Genomic DNA, 17,410 nt, shown 5'->3' with positions numbered 1-17,410 from the left:
ATTTGGAAATAGCTAATTACGCTGCCACAGGTGGTGAATGAGCACGAGTCAACGGGATTCAGTGCACCAGCTTCTAAGACAATTGTGGTGAGTTATCCCAGTGACTAATTATCCAGCTTTCACTGGATTTCAGTTTCTGTTTGAGCCATGCCAAAAAATAACGTAAAAAAAAAATCCATATTTAAAGGATCCTTTGATGCAAAAATGCAATGCCCTGATTAAAGAGTATTGCTGATGCCACTCATCTGTACAGGCAGCCGCACAACTGTTTCACCCAATTTATTTCCTTTCCGTCGGCACCTCCCTGCTCGCAACAACTTGAGCAGCAAGTGAGTCAGAGAGGAGCCCGTGGCCTACCACCACCCAAGCCTGTCCAGCGCTGGAGAAGAACAGGCTGAGCCCTTGTGTGGGGTTACTCCTGGATACCCAAACCTGGAAGAAAAGCCCCAGTGGTCCTACATGCACTCTTCTCCCAGCCATCCTGGCTCTAGACACCAGGCGATGTTCGGATGTATCCCACCCTCTTAAGTGTCAAGGGCCTGTTGAGCGCACAGGGGGCATGCCAGATCTGAGGGTGCCCTGGTGGGTCGCACATCATCTCTGCGATACTCTCACACCACTAACGTGAAATGGGGTCACAACCTGCTCCAACTCACAGCAAATCCCGGCAGGCCAGGCTCTCCAGGTTCCCCCTGCAAGGAAAAGCAGCAGTGCATGAAACACGAGAAACAGCTACGTTCAACCTGCAGCCTCCTCTCTGTGAGCAAGCCCCCATTCGGTCATAGCAAGGGTCTCTCTCCCACTACTTCAGCTCCTGGAGGATCCCAAGGTACCAAAGAGTGCAGCTGCCTCTGGGGCAGGACGTGACAGATGTTGAACAGCTGTGCAACGCCACTTGGCACAGCACTTTAGGACGGGAAGCAAAGAAAAGCCTTTTCCTGAAGAAAATGCGAGTGAGCTGGAGCACCTAGCTGTGGCTTGGGGACAACAGATGGTCAGGCCTTTGATTTTAAGTGTCATCTGAAATGCAGTGGGCCTGGCTGGAGGCTTTTTCCAGCCTCTTTCTTAGTTACCCCCCTTATAGCCATGCATGCTGCAAAGCTCCTCGCGAACATCCGCGTGCTCACAGCACACCGCAGAGGGACTTCCACGTCGCTCTCCCCACTGGGCAGCTGGAGAAACCCTGGAGCCCCGTATGCCTAATTATCCAAGGAGATACCCCAAGGGATACAAGTGGGCAGGTCGGGGACTACTCCACTGTCTCGACCAAGAGGAAGACCACTGTGGCGAGGGGCTATCTCCCTGGAGGGTGCAGGGTACAGAGACATCACTTGCATTTATAGCACCGGAGTGGTGCAGGGCCACAGGACCAAAGGAGCTTGGGTGACCCTGAAGCACCGTTATGAGGGTCTAGCTCCAGCTCTCAGATGCTGGGCACTTAACCGTGCTTCCTCCACATTGGTTTTCTAGTGTCTCTCTGGCCCACAGCACTGACCTTCTGCCCCACGGGCCCTCGGGCACCGAACAGCCCGATCGCTCCTTTGGAACCGGCTTCGCCTTTAGCGCCCTGGCGGGAATAAAACAAGACATGCATTTTAGCACGGTGGACCTAGAAGCTGCTCCCTCCACTTAAAAATCCTATTTCCCCATCCTCCCCTGCTTTCTTGTGGGGCTGCCTATCCAGTGCCTGCGGTTGTCCCGGGGGTTTTCATTCCTCGGCTCAAGGTTGATAAAGAGGGGCTGCTCGCGCACCTCCTCGCCTCTCACCCGAATCCCTGCCACTCCGCCCTCTTTAATGCTATGGGGGTGCTGGACTTTCCCGTCTCAACGTATCGATCTGGTTTAGCAGGACATGGTTGGAAAACAAGCAGGAAGGCAACACCCTGGCTCCAGATAACCCGTTTCCCATGAAGCAGCACGGGGACAATTGCTAAGCAATGACGGAGTAATTAGTGGTAACGATGCTTCCAGGCTGTAACCCGAAGTTACCCAGAGGTCTTGCCAAGGTTGAGAGCTTAGAAATCAATGTGACATGAAATTGTCACAAAAAGGGGAGGGACGGGGAAAAGAAGTTGTTAATGAGATGTTTGCGGGGGGTGTAGGGAAGAGACTGATCGGAGCCCAGAAACAGATCCTGCGGGATATCCTGAGATTTCTTCCCAATGCACTTTTGGGGAGGTAGATATGTGTACAGCTTGGTTACTGGTTAAGAGCTTTGTCTCAGAAATGCTAGGTAAGTGATATTTTGCTATACGCAACGGTGGGGTCACTGCACATGGGGGATTATTCTCCTTCTGGAGGGAAGACAAGTGCAGGTCCTGAATCTAATTGGACCTGCTAAAGTAATTGTGTCCAGGGCTCAGTCTGAGAGTGGGAAAATTGCATGATGTGACCCTGACAGGGTGACAGCTTGAAACCTGGCATGTCAGAAGGGGACACAGAAAGAGGCAGAGTGGGGTTACAGATGCAATTAGCCCAGTGGCAGGGACAGAAACCAATGCACCACTCGCTGCATGACGCTTGGGGTGGGGAGAAGTTTTGGGCAAGAACAGAAAAGCAAACTCAACCTTCACTAAACATGCTGGGGGGGTCTGTGCTCTCCGCGCAAAGCAGAACGCAGCTTAGGTCTCAACAGTGCAAAAGCGACACTGTGGCTGTGATGCTCCAGAAGTGATGCAAGAGGCAAGGTGACTTAGGAAGGATGCCGTGAATTCAGAAAGTTGTCGGACTCTTTCCGAACCACACAGCTGGTCCAGTAAAAGAGATCGCCCTCAGAAATCCTTGCCTCTTGCTTATGTTTAGTCATGCTTGGAGGAAGAAGCAGCTTGGGATGAAATTATTGATCAAGTCAAGCGTAGGGGCGTTACTGCTTCCTAACAGAACAAGAAAGCTTGGTTGTGTCAAAGACCCTGTTCTGTGAGAGCTGACAGAGATCCTCCGTTGTTTCACGTGGCAGTGGCCCATGCTTCTCTAGATCAGCAATCATGCATTTTGTTCTTCTGTTGCTTCCACGAATGTCCAAGGAGTCATGAATGAAAGTCAAGTGACTACAGATCTGCTCTAATGACACAGACGTTAAGAAGGAGCTCGAGATGCATGAATGGGACTATATGAAGTGCCTCCTGCCGTAATAGGGGCTTGGATTCGATGACCGAGGAGATCCCTTCCAGTACCGTGTGCTATGTTCCCATGACGGACGCAGAGGCTCGCAGTTGTCAGCTTGCCACATGCAAGCAACCCAGGGAACTAAGGGCATCATCTTCATTTACAACCTGGAGACCTGGCATGATCTTCATTTACAGACTCTCAAAGTCTGCCAGGCCGTGAGACCGAGCACACCAGCGCTAGGCTGCATTTGGGCGGCTCCTCTGCATGGCAGCCTGCAGAGGACAGCCACGTACCTACAAGGCCGATTCACCCCAAACAGGACATGCAGCTTCTGCATCTTCCAAGGACCCATAAGGAATTAGGAAGCTCCTACCTTTTCTCCTGCAGGCCCGTCCTCCCCTTTCTCGCCTTTGTCTCCATCAAAGCCTGGTGGGCCTCTTTCGCCCTAAGGGGTCAGACAAAACTTTTGTGGACTACACCTTGGAAGGACAAACCACCCTTGGAAGGACAGCGAATCCCGACGTGCCTGTCTGAAATGCACTCCAGTGGAGCAATACTTCCAGAAGTCCCCCCACCTCATCACCTACCAATGCTCAATTTATTCTCCCTCTAGGAACAGGACTGACACCACCCTCCCCATGTTGCTCACTTAGGTCCAACCTCAGGCCCACCCTCTAACCCTAACCTGCAACCCACTGCATTCAAAACTCCCTAAAATGCCTCCCAGCAGCGGTCTAGCTTGACCATGGAAGTCCACCTGAGTATCACATCTCAAGGCAGATCTTCCTCAGAGCCCATTCCTCCTTCAGTACTCACCCAACCTAAGCAACGTGGGAGCAAAAGAAGTTTGGCCATGACCCTTCTGCCCCTACCTCCCTGCCTAGTGCTCATGAGAGCAAAGCACAGAAGGAAGGACAAGTGGTGGTGGCTGTTGCTAGAAGATCCCTACTTGAGTTTTTTTTTCCAGCACAGCCCATCTAGGAATTAGCTTGCCCACTCTTTGTCTCACAGGGGGATTCCCATTTTACAGATGGACTACACAAGGCCTAGAGAAGTCAAGTACCTCAGCTATGAGAAACCGGTTTGAGCTTGGATTAGCTTTCTGGACGACTGTTTCCATCTTAAAGCATGAGACTACATGTCCTTCATTGGAGGGGAGAGGAGCAAGAAAAAGACAGTCCCTCAAGGCCAGTAACATCATCACTGTACGGTGACATGTAGACGTGTCCTATATGTAATCAACCCAGGACCGGGTGCAACCAGGCACCTAAGAGTGAAGGACTCCATATGCCACCGTCAGTCCCCGGTTCAGCATTTTTTATTATTATGTTTTATTATATTTTATTTATTTTATTATTATATTATCCACTCACCCCTCTGAGATATTAACTACCCCTGTTCAGTTTACCGCTGCTACGATTCCCACCTCAAAGCCACATCGTCTAGTGAAACCTACCTAAGACCAAATCACACAGGACCAGGGAAAAAGTCCAAATTCGACAGGTTTCTGTTTCATAGGGGGAGCTCCCCCGGCCAGAAAGTCATGTCGAGCCCACAGAAATTTCCCAGCTTGCGCAGGTTTCTGACTCGAACGCATTTCATCGTCGCTGCCGCTGGACACCATCGGGGCCGAGGAGGTGGAATATGCAACATAACGGCGAGCATTGCTACAAGTGGTGAAGACTAATAAAGCAACGGAGGAGACATGCTGCTCCGGACTTACCGCGTCTCCTTTGTTGCCTTTGTAGCCTTGTGGTCCAAAAATAGTAATGGGGTCACCCTACACAACAGACAAGACATAACAATAGAGACTTAAGTAATAACGCACAACTGCAGTTACTGCAAACCCTGCTGGGCAGCGAGGCACTTGGTGTTATTGGTTTAGTAGATGTCACCCTGGACGATTCACCTAGTAAAAAGGTATAAAAATAACCACCCCACCAGGCAGCTGGGATAGAGCAGCACGTGGCAAACCAGGAGACCTAGGTTCAGTTCCTGATCTGTGGGAGGAAGGAGATTTAGGTGTCCAGGACTGTCGGTGCCTGGCTGCTCACGTTCGAACTAGAAGTAGAAAACAGTATCCTGCATTTCCCTGCAAACCGCCGTACAGCAATTAGTCAAGTCTCATGGGGGGAATCCCATCTTACAGATGGAGTAGCCTCAGCCTAGAGAAGTCAAATGACTTGGCTATGATAAATTGGTGCTCGAGCCTGGATTCGCATTTTGGAGGTCCTGGACAACTGTTTCCATCTTAAAGCATGAGACCACCTGTCCTTGGAGGGGAGGGGAGCAAGGAAGATGGCACCTGAGGGGTTTAGAGGAGGGTGATCTGTAACCCAATGCTGAGTTAACCCACAAAGGCATCAGTTTGTTTCAAGCAAGAGCTAAGTTAGATATTAGGAAAAACTGTCATGAGAAGGGAAGTAAAACACTGGAGCAGGCTGCCCAGAGAGGTGGTGGCATCTCCATCCTTGGAGGTTTGGAAGACCCAGGTAGACAAAGCCTTGGCTGGGATGATGTAGTTGGGGCTGGTCCTGCTTGGAGCAGGGGGTCGGACTAGATGTGACCTCCTGAAGTGCCTTCTAGCCCTAATTTTCTGATTCTAGGATTTTAAGTGCAAAATGTCTTCCATGAACACCTGCTTGAAAGTTTAATGAGCAACCTTCAGCTATGCTCAGGCACAGAAACATCCTTTCGCAGCATGGCTGAACTTGGTCATTAAGCGAACCAAGATTTGTCTTGTAATGTCTTTAACTGGGCCAACTATAGGGTTGGGAGAGAAGTTAGATAAGCTTTCAAGCACAAAATGCCCTTCCACCAATCTGGGAGCGAAGCGGAGACAGCCTTAGCTAAATACCAACGATGATTTTTGTTGAACTCCCATTATGGACAAGAAAATAGTCACTTAAAAAAAGGGGGAAGAGGGCAATAAACCCCTGGAGCAAAAAGAAAAGTTGTTAGAAGTAGTTATGGACCAAAGAAAGAGAAGTTGGTTATCAAGGTATATTAAGGGATGAGGCTCAATATCTCCATAGGGATTTCTGCGCGTATAGATATCAGCAGTCCCTTGCAGCCAAGAATGACTGACTTCCATAATTGCTTTATCTGTGGGTCCGAAGATGGCTGACAAGACACATTAAAGCAGAAGAACCGTCAAAATGCACAGCATGCGGCAGGAAAGTATGTCAGTCTGGTGGGATAAAGCTACATGAGGTCACTGCCGAGTCCCTGTATAGGAGAAGATGAGGATGAACTGATTTTGCTATCCAGTTGGGAGTGTCGGAGTGGGTTTCTAACCCTGTTGTAGGCAATATGCAATTGGGAAAGAAGGCACAAGCCTATCTCCTTAACTTTTATTTCCATACTTTTCAGGTTTGGGCTGGTGAGATGTATCTTGATTCAGTCTTGGCTGCAGCACCGTGGAGTGTAACTAATGCTTTACTGGAGTGGTTCTCAATGGCTCTCGACATCCTGGCTGCAAATCACTGCTTTAGCATTATCCTTCGGTATTTCAACACGCCTTTCCTAGGAGGGAAATAAACCCTTGCAGCAACTCCATACTCTTTGCTAGCCATTTCTAGAGACTGTTGAGCTTTTGTGGCAAGGACTCCCTTTCCCAGGTGTTTGCACAGCATGGCCTGGCCATATCGATGCTGCAAACTTACCCTGCCAGGTATGTGCACCCTCCAACACACTGCACGGATCTGTGCAGGCAGCTTGTTGAAGCAGGAGCTGTGTTGTTGCCCCACAGGGTGATTTGCACGGGAGCAAGCTAATTGGCGCTATCGCTCAGCAGGGCTCATTAGCCCACCCAAAGCACTAAGCCGTGTCTCCACTGCTTCTAGGTCAGGAGGAGCTGCAGTGTGTCTGAGGGCATCACAGCAAGTCTGCAATGTAGATATGGCCCCGAGTGCTCCTGCAATACAAATACCGTATTTCCTTGCATACCACGCACACCTTTTCCCCAAGAGTTCAGCCCTCCAAAACTGGGGTGCATGCATTAAGTGGAGAAGCTGTTTTTCTTTGCCAGAATTGAAGCCTGGGAATGCTACATTGCAAAATGGTTGCCAGCTTCTCTCTCAGCAAGAGGGCAGGAGGGGCAGCACCCAGTGTTTAGTTTCTGGCAGCTGAAAAAGAAGACAGCAGTCATCTTGCAATGCAGCCTCCCCATGAAAAAGCCAGCTCAGACTGTGGAAAAATCCTTTTCTCTAGATTCTGCCTTCCCAAAACAAGGTGTATGTCTGGTTTGGGTAGGGAGGGCGGGTTGTGTGGTATGTGAGAATATACGGTAAGTAACACAGCCTTCCAGTTCAAGATGCTCTTCCACGTCCTGGTGTGTGATGCGGTCTGAAGCAGATGGCTTCACAGATGGGAAGGCCCAAGGATACCAAGACATCCTATAGTTTGGTCTGCTGCAGAGCACAGCCCATAGTTTCACACCATTACTTCTGGATGGAGGAAGCAGGAGCTAGGCAAAAAGCGAGGCGGCAATAAGATGGAGCCAACGCAAACCAATTATCTCTCCCATCCTGTTTTATCTCACTCTCCAGCTTATATTTTATTAAGGAGAGGGCATTAGCCATTCCTTTAGGTGGGAAACTATTTTCAAGCTCCCTCACGATTAAGAATTGATTTATCACTAGAGCGTAGCCCCTTTGAAAGCAGTGCCTTCAGACACAAATTGGCCGTAATCATTTAGTACAGTGTGACTCAAAGGGAGAATTGCCATGTAGGTTTTCTAAACATCATTTTCCAAGCAGCCATTTCAGCCAGGAGGGAAGTTAACAGGACACTGGGTAGAAGTTCACTACTTTCTGGAACCAGGCATTGGGGTAATTCTTACTGTAGTCAGTTTAAGTATCCTCGCACTCATGGCTTTTCATATTTGAATACATTTTGGGATGAGTGACGCACTTCTGAACTAAGATACATTTTCACTTCCCAGCCTAAACTCCCCAAAAAAGCATCGATGGGCATCAATACACACCATCCATGTTGCATCCCAGAGATGGCTGCATTTTTGTATCGGGTGCAGAATTACTTCTGAATTATCGTGCCAAGGGTCTCGCTGCAGTGGCTCCAGCCTGGAATGGAGCTAGAAGAAAATCCAGCTCCACCCATTCACGATCTACAAATATTAAGCTGTCCAAGACCAAATGCTCTTATGCAACATTTCTATTACAGGCAAATTTGGGGCCAGGAATGTCACGGTGGTCAGCTGGGAACCATGGCGGGATCTGAACCCAGGTCTTCTGTGATGGAAAGCACCACACCTTAGGATCCACGTACAGAAAATGTGATGCAATGAGCTGTCCTTATCCCTTAGCTGTGTTTATCCCCTTCTAAAACCTTTTCTACACCTTGGTGCAAAAATGGTAGAGATCCCAGATGCCTGGAAACATTTCCCCCCTCTTTAGGGCTCTGTTTGGTGCACCTGCAGACATTATGCACACAATTAACCAGTTGCTAATTGGCAGCCATAGTTTCATAAAGATGTAGAGCTGGAAGTGACCTCCAGAGGCCATCTAATCCAACCCCCTGCCGAGGCAGGATCATCCCTATCTCAATCATCCTATACACATTCATAATCTGAACACTTCATAAAACTACCATCAACCCTGACACAAGACACAGCACCTGAACCTGCCACAGGTAAAGCAGGGGGATCACGGCAGCCAACATTATGTGTCTATGAATGGTTGTTAATCTATGTTCAAGAGATGCCAGGAAGAGAGCCATGCCCCCTGCTCCAGAGGAAGGCAACCCCCCCGCCCGCCCCTCCCGGTCCATACCAATCTGACCATGGGGTAAAATTCCTTCCTGACCCCAAATACGACAGCCAAAATCCTCCACACCTCCCCATAGAGTTAACAGTTTATACCACTTACCCTTTCTCCTTTAGGTCCCAGGAGGCCACGCTCACCCTGAATACAGGAAAGAAAAGGACAATGGATGGCTTCTTTTCCTACAATTGTTACATCATTCAGTACATTGATCTATCCATAAGCTGCTGCTATAAATCATTGTAATTCTTTGTATTTACGGTACCCGGTTCATCTGGGAATCTTGAATCACCTTGTCATGCTTAGCTCAGCCCAAAAATTCATGTGTAAGGAATCATCTTATAAATGGGAAAGACCAGGCCTAAGAGAGTAAAGGGTAGAAGACCTCACAAGCAACAAATAGCAGCCACTTGCTAATATAGTCGACTTGACAAACCCCTCCTTACGCAGTACTATGCAGTGTATCAGGGGTTTCCCATAAGTTAGAATTTCATGCAGTTAAAAAACCACAGGAGCTTCCTTCTCATTGTATGTTTGTAGAGAGACCGTGAGAGCCCAAAAGGGGAGTCTTCGTTAGGCTGCAATAAGCAGTCATCTATGCAGGGAGTTAGACTTGACAGCCCCTTCTAATCATGAGCAGATCGGGGATTTTGAAAAGGTGGGTGCAGTACTGCATCATCCCATATAACACAGCACGCATTTTTCCCCAGCTCAGAAGAAATGAGATGCTTTACTAACATGCTATGGGCGGAGGGCTATTTTATTCCATTTCAAATCAACGCCAAAACAAATATAACTTCGTTGGAATGTGCATTCATTTGCTATTATGCACGGCAAACACAAAGCAGGCAAAAAATAATCAAAAGATGCTGTTTCATTAGTCCCATAGTCATTCGAGTTAAATGTGCATCTCTTTTTCAGATTCATAAAACAAAATCTAGACTTCTTGAGGTTCTTGGCAGTACGTCCAATGCTTCACTGAACGTTAATGAGTTAATGTTCACCTGAGTTGATGTTTTTAGCGATAAATCAGGAGCTATATTACCAGACCGCAGAATGGCTGAAGAACGGCTAGCTTGATTAGTGGAAGGTTTAGACCATTAAAAAGGAGACAGGGCTGTTAACAGATGTGGAGTCAAGTGCTTACAAGGATAATTATAGGTCGACTATAATTAGCTGCAACGTCAATTGAGTCTCGCGCTCCTGCCTGAATAGAAATGCTGCTGCCACTGCCAGGCTGTTGGGTTTAAACTTTGGGTGGACGAGGAGTCAAAGGGAACGAGGGGGTGCAACTGCACCACAGCACCCCTTTGGATCTGCCCTTGCCTCTAACTCTGTGATTGTGTAATACTTAGTCTCTAAACAGCACCTGATGGCCTCAAAGCACTGTACAAACAACAAATCCACCTTCCCAAACAGCCCCATGAGGCAAGTCAGGATTATCACCTCCGTCTTACAGATGGGGAAACAGGAACAGGCCCCATCTACACCAGCCAATAACCAGGATTAACATGGTGGTGGCCAAACCACATTGTAACACGGTTTCATTCTTGCCTGGGTTATGGTCCCAGGATCTACGCTGGTGCTCTCTGCCCCAAAGCTTACATCTGAAACCCACACAAAAGAGGGGAGAAAGCAACGTGGGGGTGGAGCTGGGGTGAAATGTGCCTGCCTAGACCCTTGCTATGACTATGCAATGCTGTAGAAAATGGCTTTCATGGGTGGCTCTTCTGGCTGGAGTGCCCATAACCACTGTACCAAGTGCAGAGATGATGACCACAGCTGCTTACTCTTTCTCCTTTCACTCCCGGGAGGCCTTTCAAACCCTGCAAGCACATGAAATGATATTTCAGAGCAAGTAACCCACAGCTGAGAACATGTGAGGCTGTGTCAAGGTCTCGTGGGGGACTGAGCTCCAGGGAAGGGTGACGGGGATCTGTGGGGGAAGGTGGGCCAGTTCCCCCATTTGATAGGCCTGAGGCTTGGGTGGGTTTTCACCAACTTGCCCAATACCACAGAGGAAGTCCAAAGCGAAGCAAAGAATTGGATCCTGGTTCCCTGGGTCCCAGCCTCACTCCCTAATCACTGCACCACCTTAAATAATGATTATTATTATTATAATAATCAAATCATTCTTTATTGATTGATAAATACATAACTGCTCTCCTCTGAGGTCCCCAGTGGACTAAAGTGCCACTCTGGAGTGCAGCCTCCCTCCTTAGGAGAGGTTTTTTCTGCTGGTTTCATTTGACCCATTCAGCAGCAGCACCAGAACAAGACTGTCTCCAGACCAGTGGAGCCATCTCCTCCCATCCCATCTTATCCTGCAGTTATAAAAAAACCAGCCATGGGGTCCCATTCCCATTCAGCTTGTTAGGCCGCGGACTAAAGAACAGTAATATAACACAGCAATATAATACAGCCCCAATACAGCACTGTGCACTCTCAGGGTATCGTTCGTGCATGGAGCTCAGAGCACTTTTCCCCGGGATCATTAATCCCGTTTTATAGACGTCAGGCAAAGTGAGGCACATCTACTTCCAATTAAATGCACATGGGGACAGAGTCAGTGACTGAGCTGGGGCTGGCACTCAAGTCTCCTGCCCCCAGCGCCACAGTTCCTTGATTGCGCCCTCACCAAGAGATGAGACTCAGTGTTGAATCTTGTAATAAAAGAAAATCCTCCCTGGATTTCCAAGGTAATTGTTTCACATCAAATTGTATTTCCTTCTCCTGTATTCCCATCTCTTCGTGCAACCAGAAACACCCGTCTCCCGTTGCAGTATTTGGGTGTGGATTTTAGGCACGTCACAATCTTTGGGCGTGGGAGCTTCTGTGGTCACTGACTGTCACAGGAGCACGGGGACGGGGGTGTGGAAAGACTGTCACGGGTTAACATAGTAAGATCTTTTTTGTGGCTGAGTTGCAGGAGAAACGCAACTCAGCTCTACTCAGCAATACGTATAATTGCTCCAAGCACACACCACCGCCACTGAAATCATAGGGAATGGGGCATTTGGACCCTCTATTTGGCTTTGAAAAGCTTGGTCTCCAGCAGTGGGCTCATTCAGGGCAAGCACACATGACTCGGGCCTGTTGCACTCGTGCCATAAAACCCCCCTCACGAGCTCCGCTGGCTCTTACCATCATGCCAATGGGGCCTCGAATGCCTGCGAGCCCCCCGTCACCCTGCGAGCAGAGAGATTTAGTTTAGGATTTAGGAAGGGGTCAGACGGTTTTACTCCCTGCGTTTGCTCAGTGGAGCCAGTTGCATGTTACTCCCTAATCCTTTGTAAACCATGTATCTGTGCACCCATCCCCTCCTTTATTCCTTCGACGAGAAGGCACCCTTGCATTTAAGATGCACGCACACTTTCCACCCCGGCAGTTTAAGAATAAACTAAACCTCCGAACAAATGCATGGTTTCAAGGATACCGTTTCTATGCCATATCTAAGAGCCTTATACTTTGACTCGGATCAAGACATGTTTTGTTTTAAAGATACATTTAATTGTAAAAGGTGCAGCTTCCATGGTAAAGACGAAAGGCCGCGGTAAAGCATCTTCCATGCAAGACCGTGGGAAAGTGCACCCCAGATGCACATAACTTTCTATATCCCATTTTACACGTGTCTTGAGCATACCTGGAGCATCTATAGCTCTTTATAAACCTTAATATAAAGGGAAACTACTTTGGTTGATTCAAGTGCTTTTGTGGCCTGACTAGCTTAGCCATAAAAGCAGAGAAAATGAGGGTGGGAAGGGACCTCAGGAGGTCATTGAGTCCAACCCCATCCCCGGCTAGAAATAAAATAAAACAAAAGTAAAAAGTAAAAAGCCAATTTCTGAATTTCTGAATAATTTCGCCTGGAAGCACCAGACTTGCACAAAGAACAGCTGTGACGCCCCCCCCACCCCCTGCCAGATTCTGGTTTCCGCGACGCTGCCGTAAATCCCAAATCATCCCAGCGACTTCAGTAATTCACATGAGAGCGACACTAAAGGAGCGAGGAACAGATTAAGGCCTCCAGTGTTTCACCATCTCCTCCCAAAACCACAACAGACCCCAACCTTTTGGATGATTTACACCAGACCTTTCGCAGGTGTTGACATTCTCTTGCGGCGTCGCGGCCCAGGTGTCTGCCGCAACAGCTCTCCTGGCAGCCGGGCGTTTGTGTAAATGGTTTGTATAAATGTGTTGGGTAATAAAGTCAGTTTACGCACGGAACGGCCATCGAGGAAGCTGTGAATTAGGACGTCTTTTTCTGATCACCCCGAGGATGTACGTCCTGCCCCGTGACTGCCGGGTGCTTTTGTTCTGCTTAAACACCCGATCTCTTGCTGCTCTTTCGTCGCATGCTTTTTTTTTTCCTTATTATTATTTCTGCCACACTCGCTCTTAAGAAGCTGTGATCAGGGCTGGATGCCTACTAGAAAGTCTCTTCATGGGAATCACTTGGCAAACAGGTATCTTTATGCTTAAAAGACTGGCACATGTTCTATTCGGGGAGGTTATCTCTTTATTTCATACGACTTGGACTTTTTTCATACTATTTTAATGAGTTAGAAAGGCCCCTGAGGCCAGGCTGTCCTCATGTTTATGACACTGTACATCTGCAGGACATGGGCCATGCTTGACTGAATGCATCTGCTCGCTTGGAAATGCAGCGGTCCTGAGTCTAGCCAATAGTTGGGTGGGAGACAACCTTTCGAATGCCCCCCGCAAGGAGACACGGCCAAACACACGGTGAATGCCACATGTGGTATTCACTGCAGAATACCATAAAGTGACTACTGTAGAAACTTATCGCATGGCACAAATTCATTCAGCTCCATCACTGCAGATGAGCTAATGGACGGGAAGGAAATGGGGAGTGACGCTAATTAAACCAGTGATGTTCTCCCCATGGAAGGGGGATCACACTCAGGACCTTGGATCCAATTTTAGTTTCTTCTCCATCTGCACCTTAAATGTGTGCCACTGGGAACAAGGACATTGCAAAGGGCTGGACAGGTGAAAATGGCCTTACTGCTCAGAGACCCAGCCTGTCCACTGGCTACAATCCCTACTTGTGAGCAAAAGCGCAGGCTTGACTCCAGCACCACAGCTATGAACAAACAGCCATGAGCGGTGAAACCAGATGGAGGACAGAGGACATCTCCTCTGGATCTATCAAACGCTTATGAATTATTCACACTTAAACAATTGAGAGGATCCAGGGCTGACACTTCAAGGGCCGTGCCAATGATGGGATCATCATGCAAGCACAAAAAGGAGCCTCAGGTACAGGCTGTGCAGAACAGGCTCTGCAATTCAAGAGCCAGAGCCAGGCATGTTGATGGGAAGACCTACCCGAGGGCCAGGGAGTCCACGGGCACCTCTTGGGCCAGGTCCGCCGACGCCGCTCTCTCCCTGCAGCACAGAGGGGCACAAAGGTCTCGCGTCAGAGACACGACTGGACATTTCTCCGGCCAAAGCCAGATCTCTCTCATTAATCACTGAGGGTAGTAGGGGCCAACCTCTTTGGCAGGTATACCACAAATTAGCCTGGTGCCCTCCCTGAGTGCCACTCCGATCTTCTTCCCCTGCCCTGTCTGCTGCTCTGCTTTCTGCTCCCTGCCCTATCTGTTGCTGCGTTGCTGGTCCCCATGTGCCACACGCAGAGCATGCCCGGGTCACTTGTGGCATAATCCAAAACCCATTGACGTCAACAACGTTCCCAGCACTTGAGTTCAAGCCAAGTCCCCGTATCAACGTCATCCTACTAAAAGGCTATGAAGCGCTCTGCTACCCCTGCCCTGGAAGGCCAAACAAGGTAGCTCACGTGGATCTGAGGTTGCCAACTCTGACTCTTTTTCAGGAGGTTTTATTACATGATGCAAGGACATTAAAGACTGATGTACTGTCCTGTGCTCAGGAAGTCAAATGCACGTGACTACTACATTTTAAAAACCCACTGGACTACTGTATAAATTGCATCCAACATTTAATATTTATTTTAATGGATGCCCTATCCTTTATCTCCTGGGTGACTCTCAGCAGTCTCCTGAAGATTTATACCTAATTCCCGGAGGGCAATCTTGGAGGGTTGGTAACCCTACATGGATCCCATCATTTTATGAGCAATATTTCCTTTTCTAAGAGCATTCCTCATCCAGGGGCCTGGGCTGAAGCCCACAGCAACCCATGGAGAAAAATCTCAGGGGGCTTTTATTCAGGTCCCTTTCCTGCCAACACTTCTGGGGAAGGTGCGGAGGCCCTTTGGAGAGCAGGGAGATGTGACTAGGGTCAGGGTTGACTCGGGCTGCAAGGGGTGACACCGAAGGCTGGGAAAGGGTAACGGGAAGACGTCACAATGCATTCCCCTTCTGTGCTATTCAGCATGGAGATCCCTCCCCACCCAGCAGCGTTGGATTGAGGTTGCTACATGGGCACTCCCATTTGCATCCTCACTGGGGTTCCTGGCATATACCGCTCACCTTGCTGCCTTTGGGCCCGTCGGCTCCAGGAAGTCCCTGCAGAGAAACAAAGCTGAGGACTTGGTTTGCAGACCCGTGGCCGGGCTCTGCTGTCCCGTACCACCCGGGTAGCCCGCAAGGCACGCCGCGGAGATTTCAAAGGGGGCTCCACGCTGGTGAGAAGAACTGGGCAGGAGCACTAAGGGCCCCGGTGAGCTCTCGCTGGGTCTTGCCCCATGTGGAGGGACCCCAGCACCCACGAGGAGAGCCCTCCTCCCAACCTGGGCTCAGAGCTTCAGTCTCGGGTCCATGACCCTGGGAGCCCGTAACCTGCTCTAGGGCTATAGGCATGACGAGGACAGACGGGACGTGCCCTCCCATCCCTGCCTACAATATGCTCCGAATTGAAGCGCCGAAGATCACCTGTTTTCCCAGGGGCCCGGGGAGTCCAGCTGGCCCAGCAAAGCCATTCCTGCCTCTCTTCCCACGATCTCCCTTCAAAGAGAAATACTGTTAGGAAGGAGATAGAGTTGGTGGCGTTGCCCCAGACCTCCAGAGAGGGAAGGGGCGTCTCTCTAGCTTCCCCTACAGACTTCTGGAGGGGGAGTCGGCCCTGCAGCACTGAATGATTTGGGCATTAGAAGAAGCTTATAGTAAAGGCAGCTGTGCAGTGGGTTGGGCTCTTCGTGTCCTTAACCGGCACTAGTGCCCCTGGCACATGCCAGGGTAGAGCTGGCCTGAGGAACAGGCCTGCGGGAAGCACATCGGTGGTGGAGAGGGGGACACAGTTTGCTTTTGCTGAGCCTGTGGCATAAGACTCGATTCAGATGCTTCACATCCCCTTCGTGGGGACTCAGAGCCTGGGGCTGCTCTCAGCATCTCCTGAGAAGCGGCAAGGAGCATCGCGCCCTCCGCGGTGCTGCCAAGAACGAACCCTCCCCGTGCGTCATCCTGCCACCCCGGTCAGCCTGGTCTGTGCCCTGCAAGTGCCGTGCATGGTGGGAAGCCTGAGTCGGCTCAGCTTGGGTCAGGGCGACACAGCCACTGCCGGAGAGTCCCAGCGTCAGGACGTGCCTGGAGAACAGCTCTGCTTTCTGATTTCTTGCAGGGGGGCCGAGGGTGGCCTTCAGGACTGCGTCTCCCTCTTCAGTCATCCCAAAGAGCCCCAGATGTAATGCCTCTCCCCCCATGCACCCCTCTGCACTGCTCTCTCATGTGCATGCACAGTCCAGCCCCAGCCCCTACCTTTTGCCCGGGCGTTCCCGGCAGCCCCGGGGCTCCTCTGTCCCCCTGCGATCCTGGGATCCCTGGATTGCCATGGATGCCCTGGATGCCTTGTGCCCCTGTAGGCCCTGGTGCCCCAGGCTCACCCTGTTGCAAAGAAACCATGCAGATGCAGTCACAACGTGCGTGGCAAGCAGCACCAGCCAGCGGGCTGTCTGGCAGCCTTCCCTCCCTTTTCATCTGCTGGGTCACGGTGGGTTTGCTTCCTGTCCTTACCTGGCGCTCCAGCCCGTGGCATGTGCCAGGGACGGGGTTGGTGGGCATCTCTCTGAGCACCGCTGGCAGGGCAGACCTGCTCCACCCCAGCTACTCCGGTCCCGGGTCCCCCATAGCTGGGGACCTACTTAACTCGTGGCTTTGTCCCGTTTCGTGGGCATTTTGTGGCAGCTCCACCCCTCGGTGCTGATTGGTGGGCAGGCCCCGCCCCTCAGCACTCATTGGCAGAAAAGCCCCAGGGGGAGGAAGGACAAGGGGGCAGCTGCCATCTTAACTGCTGGCGGCCCTTCATTCAGCCCCGTCCCGCAGCGCTGATTGGTGGAGAGGCCGGGGCTGGGGAAGAGGGAGGAAGGGCAGTCGCCACCGCATCTGCTGCCCCCTTCATGCTGCCCCACCAGCTGGCAGCTTCCCCCTCCCAGACAGGCTGTGAGACCAGCCTGAGGGAGGGGAGGAAGAAGTAAAAACTTATTGTTATTAGGTTTTTTCTTTTGCATAGATTTTGCAGGCAATCCCGGATTTCAGAGTTTCTGTGAAATCCATAAAACTGTGATTTAGGTAGGC

At 50.2% G+C, this 17,410-nt stretch overlaps 1 protein-coding gene across 1 annotated transcript in view; it reads right to left on the bottom strand.

Annotated features, from left to right (window-relative positions):
• Nucleotides 1–17,410, bottom strand: part of LOC109315843 (collagen alpha-1(VII) chain-like) — a 210,158-nt gene that overhangs the window by 46,193 nt on the left and 146,555 nt on the right. Inside the window, 11 exon segments of the mRNA XM_019543782.1 lie at nucleotides 657–692; nucleotides 1,496–1,567; nucleotides 3,482–3,553; nucleotides 4,832–4,888; nucleotides 8,997–9,032; nucleotides 10,682–10,717; nucleotides 12,036–12,080; nucleotides 14,244–14,303; nucleotides 15,371–15,406; nucleotides 15,773–15,844; nucleotides 16,595–16,720. Of these exon segments, the coding sequence (XP_019399327.1) occupies nucleotides 657–692; nucleotides 1,496–1,567; nucleotides 3,482–3,553; nucleotides 4,832–4,888; nucleotides 8,997–9,032; nucleotides 10,682–10,717; nucleotides 12,036–12,080; nucleotides 14,244–14,303; nucleotides 15,371–15,406; nucleotides 15,773–15,844; nucleotides 16,595–16,720 (648 nt within the window).

Source organism: Crocodylus porosus, unplaced genomic scaffold (genome assembly GCF_001723895.1).
Source record: "Crocodylus porosus isolate Cpor-Errol unplaced genomic scaffold, CroPor_comp1, whole genome shotgun sequence".
Lineage (NCBI taxonomy): Eukaryota > Metazoa > Chordata > Crocodylia > Crocodylidae > Crocodylus > Crocodylus porosus.
The sequence above is the reverse complement of the archived record's forward strand: the minus strand, read 5'-3'. Positions and strand labels throughout refer to the sequence as shown.